This window comes from Arthrobotrys flagrans, assembly GCF_004000055.1.
Source record: "Arthrobotrys flagrans strain CBS H-5679 chromosome Unknown unitig_0, whole genome shotgun sequence".
Taxonomy (NCBI): Eukaryota; Fungi; Ascomycota; class Orbiliomycetes; order Orbiliales; family Orbiliaceae; genus Arthrobotrys; species Arthrobotrys flagrans.
In genome coordinates, this window is record NW_027137550.1 from 7,122,513 (window position 1) to 7,147,640 (window position 25,128).

Consider the following 25,128-nt stretch of genomic DNA (forward strand, 5'->3'; position numbering starts at 1 on the left):
CGACATCATCTTCATAATCAACACCAAACCCGACAGCCACGATGATTATTCCCGTTCGTTGCTTCAGCTGTGGAAAGGTATGTCTTTTGTCATCTTTTTCTGCTTTTGTGGTTCGGAAGTGATGGTTTTTGGCTGACGAAGAGTGTTCGCGAATGAACTAGGTTGTCGGTGACCTGTGGGAACCGTACATGCGCCTGCTCGAGGAGGGCGTCAACGAAGGGTTCGTCCCCACCCCTATAACCCACCCGGACACGTATATCCATCTATGCGATATTACCCGAGGAGTGCTGAGGTTGTGGGGGAAATGAGGGGATAAAGATGGAAGGCTAATAGTGGGTGGTGAGGAGGTTGTAGTGATGCTATGGACCAGCTTGGGTGCAAGCGATACTGCTGCCGAAGAATGATCATGACACATGTCGACCTGATCGAGAAGCTGCTGAGGTTAGAATACCCTATCTATACCCATCTCCACTCTATCCTACTCTAGTAGCAGAGGTAGTGGTAGTAGGGCAGTTAAGGCTTAGGTGGGAAGGATTGAATGGCTAATAGATGATGGTGATAGGTATAACCCAACGGAGCGAGCTCTACGATTCCAAGCTAGGAGCGGTCAGAACTAGCCTACGGATAATCTCTCTACGAATAATATACTTCACGAAGAACCCTCTACGAAGAATCCGTCTTCAATGTTGATAGGAGACATATTGGCCTGCTGGTATTAAAAGGATACAGCTGTACAACAAACAATACTCTATTTGCATGGCATTAACGGCTACTATTTTTTATATATTACTGTTATTCGTTCGGAGCAAGCATACTTTCTCCATCGATCCATCTATCAGTTCTGAATTGTTATAGACACGGCGTTAACAATGAAATCGACTTTTTCTCGCTACTCGTCCAATCCTCAAACCAATAACTTGAAACGTCTCCTGTGGCTACCTACTTGGGAAGTACCTTGGTACCTACTATATAGCTATACTGGGCGCGTGTATATACTATTAGGTATTCATGTATCCTGAGTGTAGCGTGATGTATATAATATCGTGTCTCTTGTATACAGCTACAGGTCTACTATTCAGGCATCAAGGTGTCTCAGTCTCACTTCATTGGCCAGACGCGAACCTATTTTTTTCTTTCTTTCTGTTCTAGATTTGTTTCTTTCTTCGTCAACATCCTTCTTTCTCCCTTCCTCCGTTCTTCCCCCGCCACCATCGATGCATCCCAACCTCATCTTCAACTTCAACTTTCTTGTAATATATAATATATAGCCCCCGTGTATACCAGGCAAATACGAGACAAGGACCAGCAGCAGCTAGTATTGTAAGTCGCCGATCTCTTGGCTTTCAACCAGAAAAACAGGCCCAAACGGGAAAAACACTCGCCACCAGCCAATCAGCGAGCTCGTTCTTCCATTCAAGCTTCCCAGACAGAAAGCAGAAAGATCAGAAAGAGAAATCCCCGACAAAGTCCGAACAAGAACAATCACTCTGAAAGCTGCTATACCACGCTCTTTCTTGCTCTCTTGAACTCTCCGAAGAAGCGACAAGCTCGAAACCTGTGTCTCTGCCTGCCTGCCTTGGAGGGGGACCGCCTATCCACTACCACCACCTCTGCTATTGTCGCTGTGACTCTCACCGCCACTGTTGCTGCCACCACTCCACTACCGTTGAAGGAGAAGGAGGAATAAAAAAAAAAAGTAATGGCGATGTTTGGGGCCCAGGCAGCTCCAGGGGACTTCCCGCTGGGACCATACAAGCCCAAGGCCTTCCGAACAAAAGGTACGTATGCCCTTTCTTCTCTCTCAACATACTTGACTATAATATAATATAATATACTATATGCCTAAGTACATTATATTATATTAGACGATCTTTAGATCCTGTCTTTCCAATTATATATTTTAATGTGGTGGCACTGACCCGAGATCGATATATTTATATCTGACCAGGAGGACGCCCGGCCTGTTTGGTCAATGCTTCAGTCACTGGATGTCCCGACAACACAATCATCGCATTCGGTGGATTCGACCAGTTCACAGACGAAGGTATTCTTATATTCATCATCTCTACCATCTCCACTCCAGCTTCAGCTTCACTTTCGTTTGATATCGGTTCAAGAGCTAATGGGATAGTGCAGTCTATAACCATGTCCTGCGACTCGATCTATCCACCTTCACGTGGACCTTGGTCGACAACTATGGCGAGATCCCCTCCGTACGCATGGGTACATACCCCTCTACAGACCCTTCTCATCCTCATATTTCCTCCCTCTGACATGCTTTTTTGATATAGGGCATACGACTACCTACTGGCGCGATAACAAGTTAATCGTCTTCGGTGGTGAGAACGAGAACAGAGTCTACCTCGCCGACGTCTACCTCTTCGACATCACAACCTCAACCTGGTCCCAACCCCAGATATCAGGCCCAACCCCTCGAGGCCGTTCTCGCCATTCCGTCTGCTTACACGATGATAAACTTTACGTTATAGGCGGAACGAACGGTTCCGATGTCCTCGATGATTTGGTATATCTCGACCTTAACACTATGACCTGGAGCCGAGCTTGGAGGTTCGTCGGCCGTTTCGACCACACTAGCTGGGTATATAAGAACCGTCTATACGTCTTCGGAGGCCTGACTCAAGAGATGGACCGTACGGGCGAGCTCTGTTGGCTGGACTTCTCTGAACACCCGACATGGAAGTCAACGAACGGCCTGGCACCTCAGCTCTCTCAAACGAGCTTCGGCACCGACCACCGTCACGGACGTAAAGAACGTCACCTACCGAATCATCTTACCGCTCCATCCAACTCTCAAAACCGCTTCCCATCGCCTATGCGTCAAACCTCCAACCCATTCGCTCCAGGTTCTGTCAATGCTGTTCGCTTCGTTAGAGGCACAGACGTACCCATAGAAGCCGCAGGAAACCACTTCCATCACTTCTGCAACGACACCCTCCTGGACTTTGTCACGGCTGCGAATACTATTCGAGACCACGAAACGTCTTTATCCGCTCTAGACCTCGACAGCCTGGTCTGGAAGCATCTCGCCGACGGTGAAGATGTATTTGTGAACACCAACTACCGTTGGCACTACCTCGCTGTCTCCCACGACTCCACAACTGCATACCTCATCGGATGCCCACTCGAAGAAGAAGGTCAAGAGCCAGAGTATCTTAGCGACATACTCCCCATCGACCTTCGCCGATACGGTGTCACGCCTGAGCGCAAGGAGGGAGAAATAGGTGGACCCGGTACGATGGGTTTCGATCTAGCAACGATGTTCGACGATGCCGCGACAGGAGACTTTATCGTCACGGCTTTAAACGACAACTACTGTGGTGACGATGAAGAAGCACTTTGGGCTATGGTCCCTCACCCACGAGGTTCCTCGCCCTCTTCAACATCTCTATCAACTCAAGGTGGTATGGCCATGACCGGCATCACCACCGTCGGCCTCGTAAACCACCAATCCCCGTCATCTTCAGCCAATAGCCTCAATTCCACCAGCACTCCAACCGACCCTTCAATCTCTCCAGCCATCCACGTCCACAAACTAATCCTCCTCAGCCGCTGGTCTCATTTCCAACGTCTCTACGCCGCCAAAATGGCCGAGTTCCACACAGGAAGACTTCACATCCCAGAACCCTACAGCGTCGTCAAAGCATTCTTATATTACCTCTACACGGACAGTATCGCGCCATCCCCTTTCTGCTCGAGTCTAGCAACCGTAGGAGGGTTGCTTGTTATCAGTAATATTTACAATATCCCCCGTTTACGCGCGTTATGTCTCGGACGGATTAATAAGGAGTTGGACGTTGATACTGCAGCGGGGATATGGGAACGTGCGGGTGTTGCTGGGGAGAATCTGTTGAGGAGTAAAGCGGCGAGGTATTGTATGATGCATTGGGGAAGGGTGGTGAGGAGTGACGGGTTTAGGAAGTTGAGTAAGAAGGCGATGTTGGAGTTGTTTGAGGAGATTGATGTCGAAGGAAGGATCTTGGGAGGAGAGGAATTGGAGGTTGGGGGTAGCTCGGGAGGGGGGTATGGGTTTGGAGGGGAGGGTACAGGGGAAGGTGATGATGGGGAGGGGATGGAGATTAGTTGATCTCTGATCTTTTCCCTTATGATGATGTCCCTTCGTGTGGCTAGGCTTTTATGACCTCTTTTTTTTGAATCGACGGGTTGGTGGTGGTGATGCTGGGCGATGCATCAAGTTATCTCTCTCTTTAGCGTTGGTTGTTGCATTTTTTATATGCTGGCGTTCTTTCCCCTTTTTTAAACACCCATATATCTCTTTTTTTCTTTTACCATGGGGAGGAATGATATACCAGAGGCGGTGGGGGTAAACTGAAGCATTAGTTTTTCATGATAGATTGATATGGTTTTTATGAGGGGGGTTTATAAGTTGTTAGGAATGGAGGGGGAAGTTTGAACGGTATTCTTTTTTGGGAGGCGGCAGCTTGCTATAGAAAATAGTTTGCGAGGGGAGACGTTATGTGAATAGACCGGGGGAGTGGAAACAGAATGAAAGAGATGATAGATATTTGATGATGATGATTAATTGTGATAAGATAGTCCTGGTTGGAATAGAATAGACGTTTTGGTAGAAATACCCAAGTATATAGAATGTCTTGACTTGTAGATTCATGCACGAATTCACTGTTCGTATGGCCGCCGATATCCAGATGCAGGAAGCCCATATCTACGATCCCTATATTTCTGGGCAGCTTGCAAAGCTTGTGGTATATTTTGTGGGCTATCCATAGCCTCGGATCCCAGGCGGCCTATCTCATATTTACTTGGTTCAACATGGCTATGTTATTCGATATTAGGATTTGAATCGGATGGAATTCTAGATAGCCGTATGGTTGATTACTTGATTACAGCCAGATTACGCCCGTGTGTCCGCCTTACCGCAATCATTTGCCATAAGACTAAAACCATAATGAAATGTCGAACTAGCCTATATAAGTACTTTGTATTTACGATTCCAGATGTGAGATATAGAGTTGGGTTTAGGGTATAACGCAAAAGGGAGTGTTTCACTGTAATTTATTTCATTCTGGTTTCTATCTAAATAATTCTATAGTGCTACGATGACCATCATATACCTACCAACGGTATGTGGATGTGCAGAAAAAAAGAGAAGGGGAGAAGGGGAAAGGCCGAAAATCTTTCACCTATCCATAGCCATGCGTGGTTATAACGCCGCCTTAAGGGTACGTTTTAAAACTCCTTTTCCCTTCCCACTCTCCAACAGGTAGTTCATCAACCCAGTCCAGTCGTCTAGGACCCATCCCATGCCAAACGCTATACTCACCGCCATGAATAGCATCCATATCCGTTCCTCCGACAAATTGCACGTGGTGGATAAAATACTCCTTCTTCCCATTCTCATCGTGAGGTTCCACAGCAGTTGCAGTCGCAACCGCAGCAGTCGGAGCAGAACCCTCCGATGACAATGACGATAGAAAGCCTCTTTCTTCTTCGTCCACTAAGGACCCTTCTCTTTCGTTTGAAGAAACATGTCGTAACAGCCGGGGCATCCAGACTCGTGACTCCTCCCACATTTGGAAATATGGGATGGAAGGGAGGTCATGTGCTCCGTCGGTTGAAGGATCTTTAGCTACTCCTACTGCTGTTGCTGTTGCCGCGGACGACGATGAAGTAGTAGATAGGAACGAAGGAGGAATAGATCCGGACGATGAAGTTGATGGCGTGGGGGTAGCTAGCGATTTTGAAAGTGAGAACCAGTGGGGGGTCATTTCTTCAGTTCTGGAGGGTGAGAGAAGGGGAGTTAGTAATCAATTGTTTAATTTGTACAATGTGGTATATAGAATGGTGGACGATATAGATGAGCTTTTAGCTGGCCAGGTTAGCTCTTTCCTCTTTCCTCCCGTTTCCTTTTTTTTTTGACGAGGCAGGTATGTCACTGCAAGGGGAGGAGACGGGGCGGGGAAGATGGTGTCCAGGTGTTGAAATGTAAGCCATTGTAAAAGAGAAAAAGAAAGGAAAAAAAAAAAAAAATAAAAAATTAGCAGGGAAGAAGATGCGTATGTGTATGTGCGTATCGTATCGTATCATATCATATCATATCATATCATATCATATCACATCTAAAGAAATACCGAATGGAAGGAACTTCGGCGAAGGGCGAAGCTGGGTAAGAAAATAACGAATCTAGGTGGAAATACGATCCCCAAGGTAGATCATAAAATGGAAGGAGCTCTTCAATGTCAAAAAATCAAATGAAGCAGATGGACTTAAGAAAGCTTTCCAGGCATCATCGAAATCTTCGCTTCTAGCCTCAAGCCACGACACGGACCATAACGACGATGGTGGAATCGTAGATGATATTAGGCAATCTGCATAAGCAGTGGAAGGGGTATATATGCCAGGGGATGGGAGTAATGTGAAGTGTATACGAGGGATATGCGTATATCCGTAGACACTATCCTCGAAAGAATCACCAGTCATGTGAGCTCCCACGAGGCATTTTTAATCTATTCGACGCTGAAACGAGAAGGCCGGGGAAGCATGTGTCACATCGGGTAAGAAGGGTAAAAAGAGCAAGCGACGAGGTTGAGGCTTAAAGCAATCAAGGTAGTAAAGCCGACGCTGTGGTGGAGGGGTGTGGAGGGGTGGCTGGGGGTAATGGAAGATACCGAAAACTCCGTCAGACCAAGAGCATAGTCAATGCTGAGCTTGTAAGACTATGTAGAGGGGTGTGTATGACGATGATGCTTCCTTCTCGCTTCTAGCTTCTTCGTCTTCTCCTGCGTCAGATTGAGCTAGATATAGTTCACGGGATGAGAATTACCATAGTCTAAAATTTTATTTAGACAAGCAGGGTCCTCATGCAGTCGACATGGCGGTGGGTACGAAGAAGGCGTTCGCCTTGAAACTGATACGGACGGTTGAATATAACTGCGTTGTCCATGTGGTAAAAAGGATAAGAGAAGCAAGATCCACAACTATCGTTCAGGCGCTAGGTTCAAATTCACGTTGCATCCGACGACGGCGCTGGATGGATGCAAAGATGGACGTAAAACCGCCATCACGGACTTGCTCCTGCAAGGGTTATAACTCGGGTAGCGAGACAATTTGGCTCAGCGAACATGTCGGTCCCCACTTGGTTCCAGTCCGGTATCTTTGATACCGAAAGCTAGATCTTCGAGGAGGTTGGAGGGTTTGCGTGAAACAACTATTTAACATTGACGGGAATTGAGACTAGTCATGTTTTATCAAGGCTAACCCGGGCTTTTGATAAAAAAGGTATCATTATCCTGAAGAGGGATACATCAAGCTGCAACATCCCATGTATTATCTTGCAATAAGTAGCGAGATAACAGGAAGTAATCTCAGATGCATCAGATGACGATGATGGGTATACGGAATAGAAAAAGCTCGTTCCTGATAGAAGCAAAGGAATGGTAGTGCGTATGGGGAGAAAATACAAGGGGAAATACGTACGCTATTTCAGTCCCCTCCCATGTTTCGACTGTAAAAACATGTATCTCAAGTATTGGTGAAATGTCGTCCGCCACAGTCTCCAGCAAGAGTACACCACGTTGAATCATGGCGGGTTCTTCGACGAGAAGACCTGACTCTTCGTGAAGTTCACGAACCGCTGCAGCGATAACGGTTTCATTAGGCTCAACTTTTCCGCCATAGCCATTGTCTATATCCAAGGAAGAAAGGCAAACCGGACGTTTCCCTTCTCCTTTTCTCCTCGTTATAGTGATTGTGTGGTTTTCGTAGATAGCTTGCCCCGGAGGCTGACGGCATGTTGCCGGCCTTGGAATGCTCCACCAAGTCTTTGCCAAACGGGTCGAACTACAGATCACTCATGTGATGGCATAAAAATAAGTATGCATGAGTCTATTAGATGGGCCAAGGGTCCCGTCGGAGAATATTTGACGCTGTTCCTTTTGTCCATTGGAGATAATTGACCCAGAATCACAAAACGAGGAGTAAGGGAAGGGAAACGAAGTTCGCTATAGATGGTTAGTGATAAGATCAACGTCATGTTCAAGACATATATCGGGTATGATATATAGGGATATAGGGATATTAAGGATATTATCTGAGAAGGTCTAGCCTAGGGGAAGTCGGAAGGGCTGGAATTGCACTTGACGATTGATTGATATTGAATACGTTCGGGGATCTGAAACGTACACTTTCCCTGCCCGAAGCCTCGGAGCTTATAGCCTAGCAGAACGCGGTCTCGTTGAAGATCTAGAGGGATCACGAGGGTGTATTGTTTATGCCTTTTGATCTTAGGCGATAGTGAGATTGCATCTGTGGTAGCCATGGTCCGGTATATCTGCTCTGGGTGTATTGACTGATTCGAGAATAGCGAAACCTAGCTCGCAGGCGCAGGATGACGAGATTGCGCCGCCTCCCTCGTATTGTTCGTCTACTATAGCGATAATATCGAACACGGGAATGTTCCTCGTAACGTTAAATTGTATGGTGGATGACCTCAGCCTGGCAGTGCAGTGTCGCTGTCGATGGACTGGCAGCGTTTGGAGAGGTGAGGTTGGGTTAATTTGGTTTGGGGTGGGTGGGGTTGAAAAAGCAAACAGCCTGCCAATCCACGCTCGATGTTGGATTTGGGGGTTTGGGGCTTCGGAACAATGCTGTGGTGCTCCGAAGCTGTTTTACCCATACAACTAACAAAAAACTAACAAACAGACAGGCGGCTGCTTGATCCTCAGTCGACGGTACCGTGGCCATGAGTAGCAAGTAGTAAGTTGGATTGGATTTCCTCAGAGCTTAGGGTATTGCATAATCATGATGGGTGTTTTCGGCGGAGAAGCGGGCGTTAACTCCAGACGATACTCGAATCGCTGGCAAGTCTTAAGTTAAGGCATAAGGTTCCCCCAAAGCTGCTGCATTGCTATATTCAGCACCTGTCAATATCCCATATATCATGTATTCCATGTCCGTACTGACAGCGGCGTCTGGGAAGCATACAACCAGAGTAGACCCTGTTCATGAGTTAACCTCGAGCGATGGTTATTGTTGGGTCCGAATAATACGCCTCCTCGTATTGGAGATTCGAGTTCGGTGAGGATGTCAATTGTTAATGCGATTCTTCTATTCATCCGAAGTCTCTGCGGACCTCCCTCTCTTTTGAACCGCTGGGCGGAATTCGGCTCCTCGGGGGCAAAGAGCTTCAGCTCCACTTTGGCATGCTTGGGCTCCGTTTAGACTAGTCGGTTGGCTGCACCTGGTCAACCTTCAAGGAAATTTGTATCAGACCACTCTCCAAGGCCGTAGGTTTCGCACTAGATGTGGATAACCCCATTCGCTACCTCCGCATTTCTCGGTTCGGTAAGTTTTCCTTGGTTTTTCTCCCACCGTCGTTTTCCGATTCCTCACAAGCAGTGGTCCTGCCGAATGGAAACGCTCTAACTTGGAGAAAAAAAAAGGGAAATTCGAAGGATCCCAGGATCGTATATTGAAATACAATCTTTCTGTGAAACACAGCTTGCGTACGTATGTATATTGCTGCGAGTAGCATTTTACAAACGGTCGTTCTATATTGGCCTATAGCACCAGCACCAATATGAGAAACGAGCTTTGGTTGAGCAGTTCAGCCAAAAAGGACCCTCCGAGGGTGTACCAGGGTTCTGGTAGCCAGCAATATGGGTACGATTGTACAGTGTTTTGGCTTGTCCCCACCCCGCCATGGCCAGGTCGCGTCTAGCGTCCAATATAGGCTATATCAGTTGACCGGTCCGACTATGCGTATTTTAAAAGCGAGTCCCTGTTAATCTAAAAATCATTAATCATTCAGCTGGCCTTCATCAACCATTCGGGCAAACACTCAGGCTAGCCAAAACGTAGCTGTCGACATGCAGTTCCGAAGCCTCTGCGCAGGTACGGAATATGTGTGCGACAGTGATACCCCGTGCACTGCTGTAAATTAACAGATGCATCCATATATACCAAACATGCCGTAGTACAGGCATGTTGACATTAAACCCCGATTTTAGGCCGCTTTTTCTTGATGATATCTCATCGATATCGATAGGCCCATCATACCATTGGTGGAGCTCCACAAGAGAAGCACGAGCCTATCCACTTGATTGCCTGTGAACCAGTGGTTTTTACTCTAAATATTGTGTACCGAAATTTTAAATGACGACGACGATGAGAGCACGCTATTTTAACAAGTCAGATTAAAGATCCATTGCATCAGGAGCTTACCAGGTTCACGTGCGGCGCAATTGCTTTCGCGTTCCGGTGCCTCTTAAAGAATCGAGATTAAATGGTCGCAACCGCCAAGATGAAGCCGAACTCGAGGATGGGAAACGAAACGTCCATTTTGACGAGAGCAAGGAAAGCCGGAATACGTCCTTTCCATGTTAGCTCGCCAGGCTACGAGTTAGTTATGCTTGACCTGCATGGAATCTAACATGCAGCGGACCCCGATCACCCAGAATTAGCATACACATGAATCAATGAGCAGCAGAAGCAGCTGAATGCCCTAGCCACAGCCAGCCGGACGGGAAAGAAGAAACGGTTTTATGGGGAAGGGGTAAAAAAAAAAACGGTCGTTTGAACTATCACCACATCATCAAGACAATTCCTGTTGCGCAACTTCACCATTATCATCATCAACAACCACCTCTGGATCTGGTCGACGTTTCATTCGGGGTTCGAATCGCGGCCAACAGATCCGGCCCGGCGAGATTGACAAATCCAAACCCATCGCTAACAGTAAAGATATTCATACATATATCCACCGGCCTGCACATCTTGGGATCATATCAGCTAGGGCTCCTGGTCCACCAACGAGCAGATTTAAAAGAACATTCCGCTGAGGTGATAAAAAAACGAATAACAATAATAAACGTCTACAAAGCGCACAGGCCAGGACAAGTATACAACGATAGGCCTATTATCAACTTTGTTCCGACGAACCCTCAGGGAAGACAGCCTGCTTGGACTAGTACCTGGTTTATTTTTTATTTTTATTTTATTTTTTATTTTTTTCTATTCTTATTTTTCCTTCTAGGACCTTAAATGGTATCTTCGATAGGCAGAATTTAAAGAGCCCCTCGAACACATCGAGATTTCGCCGATCCGTGCCACAGAAGGAGCGCCATTTTCTGAGGGGAAAACAAAAGAAAAGAAAAGAAAAGAGCCGTAACTCCACTTCCATATTAACTTGCCCCGGTCTCCAGATTGTGGAGCATAAGTTAGACAAAAGAGGGAGTGGAGTCTAGCACCTCGTTTTTTTTCTTGGTTCATCGGTCAGTCTTTTGATCCAAGGAACCAGGTACTCCGTCGTGGGCCAAGTGACTTGCATACCTACGCAGGCAAGCAAGCACCAAAACTACCTAGAACAAGCACTGGTAGTCAAGTCAGTATTATTATAGTGCTGCAGCGGTGCGTTAGTTACTTACAAGCAAAACCTGAAGCGTAGCGCAACCTCGAGGGCCTCTCTCCACAGAAGTCTAGTTACTGGAAATTGGCGCTGGCGCTATGTAATAATATTGCTTGCTGCAAGCCAGATCCATTAAAAAGGACCAGACACAGCCTATCTGCGACAAAAAGCCTCTTCTCACGATCTTCCTTTATACCTCTTTTTGGATCTCTCATTTTTCGACCTTTGACTACTGGGATTTTTGCTTAGCCTTCGATCCTCCCTATTTCTGTTAGGCGTTTCCCTTCTTTCTTTTGTTGATATTTCCTTTCCCTGTCTTTGATCTTGGGTGAACAATCAGAATGGATCGCTCGTTCCAATAGAACCTCTGACTGAGTTTTTAACTCGACAAGTTCGAACGTTAGTTGCAAGAATCGATCCTTTGATTTTATATGTAAGCTGACGTCGTTGGTTGTCGCCCAAGTCGTTGGTTGAAAGCATCCACAACATTAACTAGATCGGACAGACGAACTGGGCAAAGGAAAGACATTTAATATTTCAGACAGGAAGGAAGGCAAAGGACGACGTTTCGAGTTGGTTTAGCGGGTTCTATCGCCCCGTCTTGACTTGACGGCTTGATATAACATCCATCAAGAACACCAGTGCTAGTCCAGGGACCCACCTCTCTAAATACACGCGACTCTAGTTCTCTTGGAGGAGACCATACAAATTCTATAGACGGCAGCTGTACAGTAGTTCCACATCGAAGGACTCGGTTGCGCTTGGAGGGATATATCCAACATCATCATCAAAGACAGAATTATTCGACAATCTGATAGACGCAGGCTGGTCATAAAAAAGGTCCGCTCATGCCCAACACACGGTCAACGCAAACTTCGGTATTATGCCTACTCGAAAGGATCCCTTGTCAGCTGTGCCGGCGACTCCGACACGGCAGAGTTCAGATCCTCCAGCCGTGATACCATCGCCCGAGAGGAAAGGGTCATTGTCAAGCAATAGCACGTCTAATTCTGCCCCGCCGACCCCGACCATCAAACAGCAGTCTCATATCTGTCAGTCGTGCGGACGAGGGTTTTCTAGGGCAGAGCATCTTGACCGGCATCTAGCCACCCATTTGCCACCATCTGAGGCGAAGACATATATTTGTACCCTGTGTACAAAGGGATTTACCCGAAAAGATGTCTTGAGTCGACATATCAAGGCTGTTCACCAGACAAAGAAGATTGAAGTGAAGAAATCAAGACGAAGGAGTTGTATAAGATGTGCTGGGTTTAAGATTAAGTGTTCGAGTGGTGCATCTAAAGGTCGGACAGTTGTGGCACCGTGTGATGCATGTGCCAGGAGAGGCCATGAATGTGTCTTCGATGCGGACTCGGACTTGATCGTCATTCGTAGGGAGTCTCTAAATGACCCTACCGAGGCAGATATCAACGACGAAGATGACGATGATGTGGATGACGACGACGATGACACGAATGCCATGGACTTGATGGAGACAATGGAGACTAGTGATTTGATGGATTCTGCCCCTCAGCCACTCAAAATTGGAGAAGCCGAAACCAGAGAACCGTCACTGAAGCGACGAAGGACTATCGACGAAGGCCAACCTTCAGCTTTTCAAATGGACCATCGAAGTATGAAGTCGATAGATTCTGGAATTGGAACTTCTAGCGGTAGGTCTTCTTCTTTAGGCTCGGCTGCTACCATCTTCTCGAAACAAGAGCCCATGAATGGTTAGTAATAGCCCCGATTTTTCATTTGAAACTTCCTTTGCTTACTATAAGAACAGCAGGCTCGACGTATCCTCATTATAATCCAAATCTTCCCGGGTTTGGTGGACCGCCCCCGCCAGTAAATTATGGCCATTATTTCGGTTCTGGTCGTGGAAGCAGTAGCAACACCTCTCTCTCATCATCACCATCATTCACTTCTTTCCCTCATGCCCAACTACCTAGAGGTTATGTTGAAAGAGAGTCACGAAAGAGCTCTGGCTGGCCAGGCTTGTCGCAAGATGAGTACATGGCAGCGGATGCCCTTAACGGAATGCTGCCGGGCGGTCGGCCATACGATTCATTTAGTTACTTTGACTCCATGAAGAAGAGTCTCGGAAGTAGTTCATCAAGTCGATATGGTCCAAGGGAACCTGCGATACTTAGTAGCCTGCAATTATTCCAGAAATTGGAGGATCCGGCTGAGAATTGGTTCTTCGACCCCAGTATATTTGAATTCGATTTTCTGCGGGAAGACTTCTCCTTGCACTCGATCCCTGAGGAATCTCCGTTCGGCAGGCCTGAAAAGGCACCACATGCTTACCTGAACCCTTCTGTCCTGACGCTCTCTAAAAGCCCCTCCCTCAATACTTCGTTTCCTTCTTCAAGCTGGGGGGCTTCATCTAGTCAGCATTCTCCACAAGATCAGAGCCCTGGTGGTATAGAAGGGCCCCACTACCAAAAAGAGATCAGGCTCCCTCATGTTAGCCCAGGAACCCCATACCTTGCTGAGGATTCGTTACCATGGGATTGGCAGACATCGAGTCACCGAGAACCCAGAATTATATTACCACCTCTCCGAGAGCTACTACAGGCTCCACAACAGGGATTCCATAGACAGTCTGGGCTCCAACACAACCATGGTAGAGACCGACAATCGCTTAAGGAAACCATAGTTTCGGATCAAGTCAGAAAGGATATGCTCACGATATTAAAGGCGCCTTACGAGAGGCTGCCGCATAATAACGTAGATCTCAGGGACGAGAAATTTCCCAGCAATGAGGTGTTGAACGAGTTTGTCCAGCTCTACCTCAAACACTTCCATGGTGTATTGCCAATGCTTCACATTCCTACCTTCACGACCGATTCATGTCCAAATTTCCTTTTGATCACAATTGCCACCATTGGTGCGAGGTATCATACGTCGGAGCATGCTATTGAGTTTGCAGATAATCTTAATGCCCTTTGCTATAAGGCTCTGAATTGGTTGGTATGTATTGCTAGATCTTCAAATACATTTTCACTTCACTTCTGTTAGATGTGCTAATATTAATCTCTACTATATTAGGGTGAGTACAACGAGGACTATAAGCAATCAGCTTTTTACCTCATGGCATTTTGTCTCCAAAGTGTCTACGCTCTGGGAGCCGGGAACAAACGACTGTTCGAGATGGCCGATGCCACTCGATCATACATGATCAATGCTTGCCGTAACCTTGGCCTCTTCACCACACCTGGCGGCAGGTCGCCACGTCCTCGCCCCAAGCCGACGACTGAAGACCCATTTCTTCCATCTACGGACATAGGTGATCCAGAAAAGGTCCAACAACACTGGCTAGACTGGAGAGAGGAAGAATTCAAAAAGCGACTTGCTTGGTGTATCTTCGAATGCGACTGTGCAATTAGTGTTCTCACAAATCGAAGAGGAAACATTGCCCTGACAGACCTTTGTTTACCGCTGCCTGTAAGTTTACGCCACCACTATACCTTTTTTTAACGATACCTGCTTGGTGCTAACATGTCTTTGCACAGTGTGAAGAAGTTCTCTGGGAAGCCTCTGATAGCCAAACATGGGCGGCACTCTATCCAAGGCACAAATCAATCCCTCCACGTGGGATGCCGTTTTACTTTGTTTTGCGGGATATCTTGAACGGCCATCAAGACCAGCTCAGCCTGTCGGCTTGGGGTCGAAGACTCTGCGCGCAAGGTATCAGTCGCAGTAAGTAACTTGGATAACCCATGGCTATCGTATCATTCTCGTCTGACTTCTTTTCCAGTGATTTGGGACATCAGGGAGCTAGAGACAAGCCCTCTCGGACGCATAGTACAGCTTCCCGTCCTCTTAGTGGGTTTGAAGCCGGCCAAAGATGACCTCCTAAAGGCATCTATGATCCTCTTGAACTCGACTCCAAATGATGATACCAAATACGTCGACTCGAGGTCCGTATCCCTCGTCCTCCCCATTTCGGAAGCCCAACGCTAACCTGACCAGTAGTATAACCGCAATTGTCATTCACTACGCACATCTTTATGCCACAAGAGACGTTGTTGATTTGGCCATCAGCTTAGCCAAACATTCCTCCACCGGGAAATTTGTGGAGAGGATGGAGCGGATCAACCGAATAAAGAATATCTTCACGTCAGACATGGTCAATGCACGAGAACTCGCTTGGGTAAGTGGGGAACCCTGCACACTTTCCGGATCCCGCGTACCTGGTCCATCCGAAACTAATGACATGAGGTATATTCTAGCATGCCGGTCAAATTCTCGCAGCTGGCCGACGGTACAATCTTCATACCAGCTCCGATTGCCTTAGGGTCTTCATCGCCGGAGTGTACCTACACGCTTTCGCAAAATATTTTCCTACCACGCATTACCTTTCCTCAGTTACTGAAGAGCACTCTGCTGCTCCTCCAGATGATGCTGTCAAATTGGATAGCTTATGTTCTTCCAACAATGATTTGATAAACTACTGGATTAAACATGGTGGAAAGGCAAGGCTTGAGCACATCGGCGACCTGCATTCGATTGAAGGGGCTAGAGAAGTGCTCAGGCTTGTCGAATCGTTGCTTCAGCGCATGAAACTTTGGGGTATTTGCAACAAATTTCTCAAGGTCGTTCAGGAAATTTTACATGAAGACTAGACAACCTCGCGGATCTCTTTCGTGCTCTTGCTCACCAAAGCATTTCGCTAGCATGTCTCAGAAGAAGTGTGGGGCAAGCACTCAGCTATATGCAGCCACTCGCAGTAGGCGAGTTGAAGGCTTGACGTCCCCCCATCTTCTTATATTTATAAAATACTTCTTATCGTTCCTTCGGACTCGCATTTTTGGTTGTACCTTTCACATTTACCCGCCAAGTCTCTTTTATTTAGACACAGGTTGAGTTTGGTCCTCTTTCATATCTGCATTATACCCCATCGATCGTATGTACCTCTTTTTAGTCTTCTTCCATTCTCTTCTGTAGATATTATTCTTCCTGCCCCAGAATTATTCCTTTTCCTTTTGTCTCTCGATTCTGAAGATACGAGTGTTTGCACTAGGCTTCGTTTAGGTAACTTTAACCAGAAAGGCTAACAAAGTGGAATACACCTGCTGCATGCATAGTGCCGTACTTCTTACCGACTTGTATATCCCAGCCAATTGGTACGCATCAAAGCATGCGCTGTTTCTCGCATTTCCCTTTCGACTTTCTCCCTAGTTTGCATGTATTGGTTCATGCAATCTCCGGTTTCGTTCGAAGTTCCTGGGGGCATCACTTATGTCAAAGAAAAAATTCTTTTTGAACCACTTTTTTGTACATATAACTTGCTAAAGCACCCCTTCATTTCTTGCAGAATTCTCGTATTCTTCGGTGCATCCTGTGTCCCTTTGCATAAATCCCCCTAGACTAAAACCCTTCCGTCCCTCTGCATGCATTCAAGATGGTCCCTCCTATGGGAACCCTTCCCACGAACCAGGAGGCCGGGTCCACTGATCATTGCACTGCATGTCCCCGAAAGGAATGTGGTCACCAAAGAGAAAAAAGGGCTCGATTATCCTGTTTCGAAGTATGAGGTACTAGGTACATACATGACGGACGTCAGCACAAATAGGATGAGACGTCACCCGCATCAACAGAAAATAGCCATTTCGGCTGTGGGGGAGAAAATCAAAAAAGAAAAGACGCCGGTAATTTTTTTCTTCGACAACTAAGTGTTTAATCCCGCAGATCCAGTTCACGCATTCTGCAAGAAACTGCGAAAGGGAAAAAAAAGACCAGAGATGCTGACCCGAGATATGCAAATTATGGGGGGGGGAATCTTGGTGCATCGTGCAGCGGTAGTTTCGGCTGCTTCTGGATGGACTTCATGCATCGTTGGTTTTTGTACTCGATACCTTTTCTTTTAACCCATGGGAGCAAGACATACGTATATCACCTGCAAGTTGCCACTGCACACTGTCCGGAATACCCCGGATGCAGGACGAAACAGCTCACGAACGGGCAGGGCTTTTCGAAGGAATTGCCATCGAACAAAGGAATTTTCCCCAGGCTGCACGAAGTACCTCGTATTCGACCAACGAATTGATAACTTACATGCACAATAAAGTATTTTTGTCCTTTGATTGTATTATTCTGACAGCATGGACCACTTTACGCAAAATCTATCAAAAGAGTAATTGTGAAGTAATCCTGCAGTAAAGCCTCTACAAACCGGAAATTTTCAAAAATTATATTGGGTTCAGTGGCAACGCAAAATAATTGGGTGTGCCTCAAGCCCATGGAGCGGCTTCGGCGTTCTGCAGGTTGCACGAAAACGGGAACTCCCTTAACCTTCTTTTTTTCTCGCCAATTCTCGCCACCTTGCGGGGAGGTATTAATACTTATAGCTGTCGTTTAAACCCTCGAACTCTCTCCCCTTTTAAGTTTCGCGAGAAGAGCAGTTTTGTGTTGTAAATGGGGTTTGACTTTGTTGGATTTTGGGAGATGGGATTGTGTTCAGGACCACGAGGTGATGGAATTAGAGGTGATATGAGCGATCATGGGTATAGAAATGGTATTCAGGTGTAACATTTACTTTGATACTATGCTGTGGGCTGATATCACTCTACGCCATGGATTCTAAAGTTTTCCCCAGAACCCACAATTTCCCCAAAAGACTTGAGGGATCGTCAGAGGCCAGGTCAGGAAGTTGACAATGGGATCCAGAATCGGTATGAGCATGAGGGCTACGGCTTACGTAGCCAGTATTCTTGTTTTCGCTTCAACAGTACTGGCATCTGCGGAACCAGATTTTGGTGAGGTAATCCGTGACGATGACAAAGGCCTCGATGCAGGGATCAAGATACATCTTAGTCCCCAAAGACGGAAACTGGTTCTCATACATTCCGCATTTGTAGCTATAGCATGGCTCTTCTGCGCTCCCGTCGCAATTATTATCGCTAGATTTTTCAAAACCGCGAGAACTGGAAGGAGATGGATATGGTTTCGTCTCCATTTTGCGATACAGATAGGGACAGTAATCTTCATGATTTTGAGTAAGTACTTAAGTCTGAAACCCGTAATAGCAAGTTAATAGTTACCTCTTAATATAGGGGTATGGTGGCATTAGTAACATATGTGCATGATCTGACATGTGATTGTTCTCAGCTTTCATACTGGGTTACTATGCAGTCCAGCCTGGCAGTAAATATCAATTCAAGAATCCACATTTCTAGATCGGGGCTGCGGTCTACGCTACAGTGTTGGAACGCGCGGCAGGTTTTTGATCCTATTAGGAGTCTATGTCCTTGGAGTTCTTTTGGCCGTGCTGGTTCTAGAAGCAGTGAAGGGTCGGGATAGAGGTGCTGCCCTGGAGAAGAAGAATGAGGCCGGGTGAGGTGGGGGTCGTCGTCGACAGAGAGTGTCCTGCCAGTCGCTGGGGCTGAAATCCAAAAGGTTATCTATATTCCTGTGGATGATGAGCTAGAGACAAGAACCGAAAGAATGCATACGGCACCAGAGATTCCAGTTATGTCGGTAGAACAGCCAGCAGCGGCACAGTCTACTACTGCTACAGAGGCGCAGGTGGCGGGTTATCCCGCAGTGGAGGAGACACCTATCGAACAACCCACGCCCAAAGAACCGGCTCACGGGTAAAAATATTTAACAGATTTTGTTAAAGGCTTAAAAAAATCTATTTAATTTTTTAAAGACCCAGTATTAAGGGAGACAGCTGTGGATTCTAGGCAACTGACGTCGAAGGAAACGGCCGCCGGCTATCCCGTTGAGGTCCCGGCTACGGAACGGCCTGCAGGAGAAGTTGGGGAACAGGTAGCAGTGGTTAATTAGGTCAGAAGACAAAAAGTCAAAATCATAGGCAGGTCCTATCCGCGTGTGAAAAAAACATTAGAGGTCTGAGCAATTTCAACGTTGCATTATCACGTTTGCTATCACTAACTTGCCTAATAGCCTTAATATAGAAAAAACTATAGAAATATACATCCTAAGGAGGATATATGCGCTGACTCGAACGTCCAATGTATATAAAAGATTTTTCTGTAGTCTCTGCCCAATAACATAAAGTATCCTGTTTCGAGTTATCACATTTCCTATCTCGTGCTTCGAGCCCTAATCCTTGTAATCGATCGTGGAGGAAAGTTCTACACCTGACATGACATCAATGGCTCAAAAGTGCGGCACAAAATTTGCTTCTCCACTAGCCTGAAACTCTTAAACAAGAAAAATGTGCCGAATCAACGTGTAAAGGGAAATTTTAGTCAGGCCACCTCCGTGAACTCTGTCCGAAGCAATTTAAAAAAAACAAGAGATGCCTCATAAATGTGGGGAATCTGCTTGTTGCGTATCGGCTCGGATTAATGCATCCGCATCTTTTGGAGCGGATTAAACCCATGATTCGTCAAGGAAAATACTTTGACCGATCGTTCGAGAAAAAAGACGTTGGAAATCTCGCGTGACTCCGTCGGAATGAAACCCTCATCTATATATAGTAAAGCCATAATACGGGTTGGTAATACGTTATAAAGCAATTAAAAACACGGCCACTCTGCCTTTGAAGCCTCGAACAAGAACGGAAATAATAATGAGAGCACATGCATGAAAGAAATATGATTCGGAAAAACCGTTCAGATTTGTTCTTTTGACGAGATTTCACAGAACTACGGCCCTCTGAGCTGTAATCTGCACCGGAACGGATATGGATCTTCGGTGTAAGATTCTGCAAGATAACGCTGCAGAGTGTATGGATCCGTCCGCAAATTAGAATTAGGATCAGACGATTGTGGAGCTGGGAAAATCCATAGTTCTGGGATATGCCGGGGTGGAATGAATAACGCAATGGGCATTGATGAAACAAGAGCTTCGTAACCGTCCCGGACGGGTGTATCCGCCGTGGAAAATGCGTGCGAGAAAAGCAAGGCGCTCCAATTCTCACCACCGCCTTGGTGGAGATGTTGGGAATTATCCAAGGGAGTCTGGTGTGAGAATGTGTTGAATTGCAGATGCTGTGGAGCTATACCGGCGGATGTCTCGGTTGAAGCGGCTTCGGTAATGTTTCCAAGTGGATGTTGCGATATGCGAACGGAGCCGGAACGGGTTTCGTTCGGTGAGGCAACAGCGGAGAAGTCAGCAGAGGTGGTTTGCGGTGATCGGGGAGAAGGGTTTGTCCTAGCATCAAGGGACTTCGATATTGAATTGTCTGAGGTTGTGGTTCCAGAGACACCCAAAGCTTGGTTAATAAAGCTATGGATCGAGGATGGTGACCGGGAGGATGACATGATAACTATTATAAAAGGGATATTCCTTGAAGATGCAATGGGTCTGCTTTGACAATATAAAAATAAATTCAGGATGTATATATCAATACATCAATGCTTCGCAAATTTGAGGGTCAAATTGCATGCATTCAGTCAAATAATAGGAACAATAGAAATCATAGAATGCAGATATGCGTGCTAGAGGAAGGTGCTGCCACCTTACCTTGAGAGGTGTCCAATGGCTTTATTATATTAAGAATACCTACCCCCCAAATAACTATTGGGCAAGTTGCTGAGATCCTGCGAGATCGATGCCATCGAGAAAGGGGCCCTTGAAGAATTGACAATTACACAACATCCGCTGTTAATGCAACTGCTGGGTAACTTGCACATTTCCAAACAACTGGGACTTGGTCCCGACTGAATGGAAATATCTCTATTAGCAAATGGACCCCCAAGGTAGACGTGAAGAACCCCGGTCAATTGATACGTAGCATATTATTGACATGATAACATTATCGTGGAGCTTTGATCCCTTCATGGATTGTCAAATGGCCCACTATATTTGCAATCCCCAGCTCTGATTAGCGAAAAGGAAGCTCCAAGATGGATGTTCTCTCCTCACCTTGCATCAGCTTGCAGACTTTCAAACCCGGCTCTTTCCTTCTAGGTCTTCAAAGGGGTTAGAATTCCCAGATAAAGCAAACGAATGATGACGGGGTAGTCGTCTTTATAGGACAAGATAATCATTTTCGGTAACATCGTTGAAAGATGATATCAACCAACCGGCGAAGCTTGGCTTGAGTGTGAAGCATCGTGCATGAAGAAATACCTCTCCAGACACACTACCCAGATCTTCGGGTCCCGTGGTTACGGTTCGCCCGACGGACTACTCGTGGCCTAACACCGCAAGAAATGCCCCAGGATCGGTATGTGACAAGTAAATATCCGCTCCAGTCCATGACGAAAAGAACGAATATAATTAGTAAGTCAGTACTTAGTGCTTGTGGTATAGTACTTGCAGAAAGGTGGAGCATCCCGACATATCCTGAGACGGATGTATTTGGTGAGGAAGGACGCATAAAGTATGGTGCAGATTCAGGCTCCAGGGAAAATATCCGCACCCAGACTTGATTCGAAAGCTCCCATACGACGGACATAACATCGATACGATTGTGAGTAATGCCGCGCAGAAGGGATTTTTTGATTGTCATTTTAAAACTACAGGCATGTACCCTTGTCAAGACTTTGGATACCCCCGGCATCAGAGGAGTCGAAATGTGACAGACTGCCAGCAGATGCATGAATTCGGTGCGAGTTGAAGCCTTCTGATCCGAGGAATGGCCTATGCCGCAAGTTTGTTGAGGCCGGACACCAGTTAACGGCGCAAGTCGTAATAATACCGGACTCGACTAGACCGAAATCACACGAGGGAACCAAGGTTTTGGGATCATGCGAGTAGACCTCTTGGTGGGGATGGCTTGTTATACAGCTAATTGTGTTGCTCCCTCGATCGGCGTTGTGGTAATTTAAGGAAGGGTGCATTGCAGCGCTTTTGAAACCAGCTTGCACGCACATGCCAACAGCCTCGTATTCCGCCCCAACGGCCATGAGCTCGGGTTCTCTCCAAGGGTTACCCAAGATCTCGTCTCCCTGACCAGTTCGTTGGAAACCTTTACTGGATGTTTGGAATGCGTGCTCTGGTAGTCACGCACACCTTTGACAAACAATATTTCCAACCTCGTTCGCATTCTTGGAACGGCGAGGGGGAGGGACGAGATTAGAAGCCGGTGATGAGACGCTGTCTTTTTCTTCTGTGGAGACGCCAATACATCAGGGTGGAATAGAGTTCAGTTTCGTCTCCGCGCCTGGCGTGATTTTACCAAACCCGTTCAACTGGAATGAAACGGGAACTTTGCTCGACCCTATCAAGGGTACGATGCCCTTGTCGGCGGGGAAGGCTGATGAGAACCCGTTCGGACATGAGGCGTCGTCGATGAACAATCAGCTCTCACGGCGTTCTTTTCTCTTTCTCTTAGAGAAAATCTGACTGACATCAGACGCAACTATAATCTGCAGGTAGTTTATTCCCTCAGCCAGGAAAGAACATCGTCTACGCGAGGTTGACCGTTTCATGCTCGATGGGCATTGAGCTGACATACCCCTCATCTGCACCTTGCTCCCTAATTGGTGGTATTTTGGACTTCCATTGATGCGGAAGACTGCCGGAGGCCAAGTCTTTCGCCCTGGAATCCCGCTTTGCCTTCGTAGATGGGAGTAAGCTGCTGGTAATTCCTAAGTCAAGTGGTATTTCGATTTATTTTGTTTTTCAATTTTGATTCTGTCGAGACTTCAGAAAAAAATTGGGGGAATGTCCGGATAATGGTGTCGGCTTATCCCAATGCGAGGCAAGCCAGAAATCTGGGAACGTGGATAAGAACCGAGCGGCCCTTTTTTTTTTTTTTTTTTTTTTCCCAAGAGCTCGTTCGACATCGAAAAGAGGCAGGAGAACCAGAAGGAAAAAGTTAGAAACCGGGGTGCTGTAAGTCAGCTGCAGCATTTCATACCCAAGAATCAGGTTCGGGTACATTCTAAGTGGTCTAGGCCAAAAACTTTAATTGCTCGAAGCATGGAAAAAGAAAGCGACTAGTTGGAGCCATGTGGAGACCCCGTGCACGGGATGCACACCAGCCCTGTGGTTCACTGGTGGTGATGCGACGGCTGAAGTGATGGCTCCTAGCATCAGGGGAAAAAAAAAACCCCCTAGCTTTTATCATATCATATGCGAAACGCCGGCTTAGCCGGCTTGGAGCCAGAAATAAATGCATAGAAGTGGAGACGGTCGATGCGTCGGGTCATGCTGTCGTCAGTATCATGGTCTGTAGCATGTTGTTTGAATATGACATGTCAGAAAACTGACCAGATGCAATACGGTTACAGAGCCTTCTGTGAATATATGCTCTTATGAGACGGACCCTATTCCCTTCCCTCGACTGTGAGAGAGATCTAGGATTCCGTTATTTGACACCTTGAGTTGATAATACCCCCTTTAAAGGTTTATATGTTTGTAAGCCTGAAAGGAGAAATTATCGAGATGTCCTGACTAGAATTTCTTATTGTTTTCAAGAAAGTGATATTGGGGGGCTGATTTCGATTACGTGGGTTGGGATAATATTTTGAACCGCCACTCCGGACTCGTCGAACTCGAGCCGCCATTATAATCTTTGCCACAATACTGCAGCTGTGGTGATACCTACCCAATACTCCTCGCTCGAGATCTCCGCAATTGGTATCTTGCTCCAAATCCAATGCTTTGGTTTAGGCGAGATGCTCACGGCTCGGGTGCCTTTGTGATGGGACAGACCACCCAGCATGGCGGTAACCAATTGAACCGACGCGCAGATTCTGCGCCCGGATTAGTGTTGAACTCTCTTACTGGTGGCTGGGCCCAGGAAGAACCCCCAGGGTAGCCCAGAATACTCCCGGACTAGTGCAGGAAAAATACCGCATCGTATCGCACCAACTAGCATGGGTTTTCTTGGACTGAACCCAATCCTATGGGCATTGAGGTTTAGCCGGAACAAGTTCTCCAGACAGGAATCGACTAATTAATCTCCACAATAAATGATCGAGCCTCTTCAGGATAAGTTATAGAGTTGGCGTGGAGGAATAGCTGTCTCGAAATCGACAGAAGCGTACCCAAGCAGCTGGATTCAGCACAGACCGATCAACAGAAGGCCGATGTGAATATGGCTGCCTAAAGTTTGTACCTCTACTAGTGAAGTTCATCCATACGGCCTAACCCAACCTATTGGCCGACATTTGGGTACTATTGGACAGCTCGATATTAACTAGCTGGATTTAGCTGTGATCACCGACGAGTTCTTCGCCCTGCCATGGCTTCAATTGCCCTGAAATGTTTCAATTGCTACCAAGGTTAAATCTACAGAAATCGACGGAGAGGTCTAGATACTTGCATCTCGCAAGTTTTCATGATTACGTATCTGTTCCTGAAACTGGTACTCTGAAAAGTTGGCTGGCGAGATTTTTTTCGTACGAAACGTGGATCGGATGGGCAGTTCACATTTCGTATGACCATGTGACCAGCCAGATTTCGTCTAAGATCCACAGCAGCTAATATGCTTCGTGTTGGTATTTAAGGTCCCGACTAGATCATATTAATACCTTTAAGGGCTCTCCGCAAGTTAGATTTCGGGCGAAGAACAGCCATCATCGTCAACGAACAGTCACCAGGTACGAAGTGAAAAGATCCTCTGTCTCCGGTTGGGTCCCGCGCGATTGGGTCTGTACTGGCAAGATCTCACCGGGACCTTTTCTGACGGGAGGATCCTCCCTTTGCAAGCCCCCAAAGAGCTAACAAGCAACATTCCCGACAGTCTGGGTCGGGGTCTGGCACTATGCATGGATTTGGCTAGAACTAGTTGTGTGCTGAGGAACACCGGGCACTTCCAGAGGGTAACACGGCACGAGCCAAAAAGCGCG

The 25,128-nt window shown here is 46.7% G+C and overlaps 5 protein-coding genes across 6 annotated transcripts; 3 read left to right on the forward strand and 2 right to left on the reverse strand.

Annotated features, from left to right (window-relative positions):
• Nucleotides 1-41: 41 nt before the first annotated feature.
• On the forward strand, nt 42-617 carry DFL_005102 (uncharacterized protein; the record flags this gene model as incomplete). Its single annotated transcript, XM_067634311.1, has 4 exons — nt 42-77; nt 162-220; nt 355-441; nt 563-617. 4 exons carry the CDS (start codon nt 42-44, stop codon nt 615-617), a joined length of 237 nt encoding a protein of 78 aa, XP_067492391.1.
• Nucleotides 618-1,705: 1,088 nt separating this feature from the next.
• DFL_005103 (uncharacterized protein) lies at nt 1,706-4,105 on the forward strand (the record flags this gene model as incomplete). Its single annotated transcript, XM_067634312.1, has 4 exons — nt 1,706-1,778; nt 1,949-2,044; nt 2,137-2,223; nt 2,292-4,105. 4 exons carry the CDS (start codon nt 1,706-1,708, stop codon nt 4,103-4,105), a joined length of 2,070 nt encoding a protein of 689 aa, XP_067492392.1.
• Nucleotides 4,106-5,213: 1,108 nt separating this feature from the next.
• On the reverse strand, nt 5,214-8,314 carry DFL_005104 (uncharacterized protein; the record flags this gene model as incomplete). 2 transcript variants are annotated; one of them, XM_067634314.1, is made up of 4 exons in its annotated part: nt 5,214-5,775; nt 7,474-7,836; nt 7,964-7,997; nt 8,179-8,314. In XM_067634314.1, 4 exons carry the CDS (start codon nt 8,312-8,314, stop codon nt 5,214-5,216), a joined length of 1,095 nt encoding a protein of 364 aa, XP_067492394.1. The 2 variants fall into 2 exon arrangements, with proteins under 2 accessions (XP_067492394.1, XP_067492393.1); XM_067634313.1 differs by lacking the exon at nt 7,964-7,997 and having other exon boundaries at nt 7,474-7,681.
• A 3,970-nt stretch (nt 8,315-12,284) lies between these two features.
• DFL_005105 (uncharacterized protein) lies at nt 12,285-16,035 on the forward strand (the record flags this gene model as incomplete). The annotated part of the gene is made up of 8 exons (XM_067634315.1): nt 12,285-12,453; nt 12,508-13,134; nt 13,191-14,380; nt 14,459-14,854; nt 14,923-15,109; nt 15,168-15,330; nt 15,386-15,563; nt 15,643-16,035. The coding sequence occupies 8 exons, from the start codon at nt 12,285-12,287 to the stop codon at nt 16,033-16,035; spliced, it is 3,303 nt and encodes a 1,100-aa protein (XP_067492395.1).
• Nucleotides 16,036-20,028: 3,993 nt separating this feature from the next.
• DFL_005106 (uncharacterized protein) lies at nt 20,029-20,646 on the reverse strand (the record flags this gene model as incomplete). Its single annotated transcript, XM_067634316.1, has 1 exon — nt 20,029-20,646. The coding sequence occupies one exon, from the start codon at nt 20,644-20,646 to the stop codon at nt 20,029-20,031; it is 618 nt and encodes a 205-aa protein (XP_067492396.1).
• Nucleotides 20,647-25,128: the final 4,482 nt, after the last annotated feature.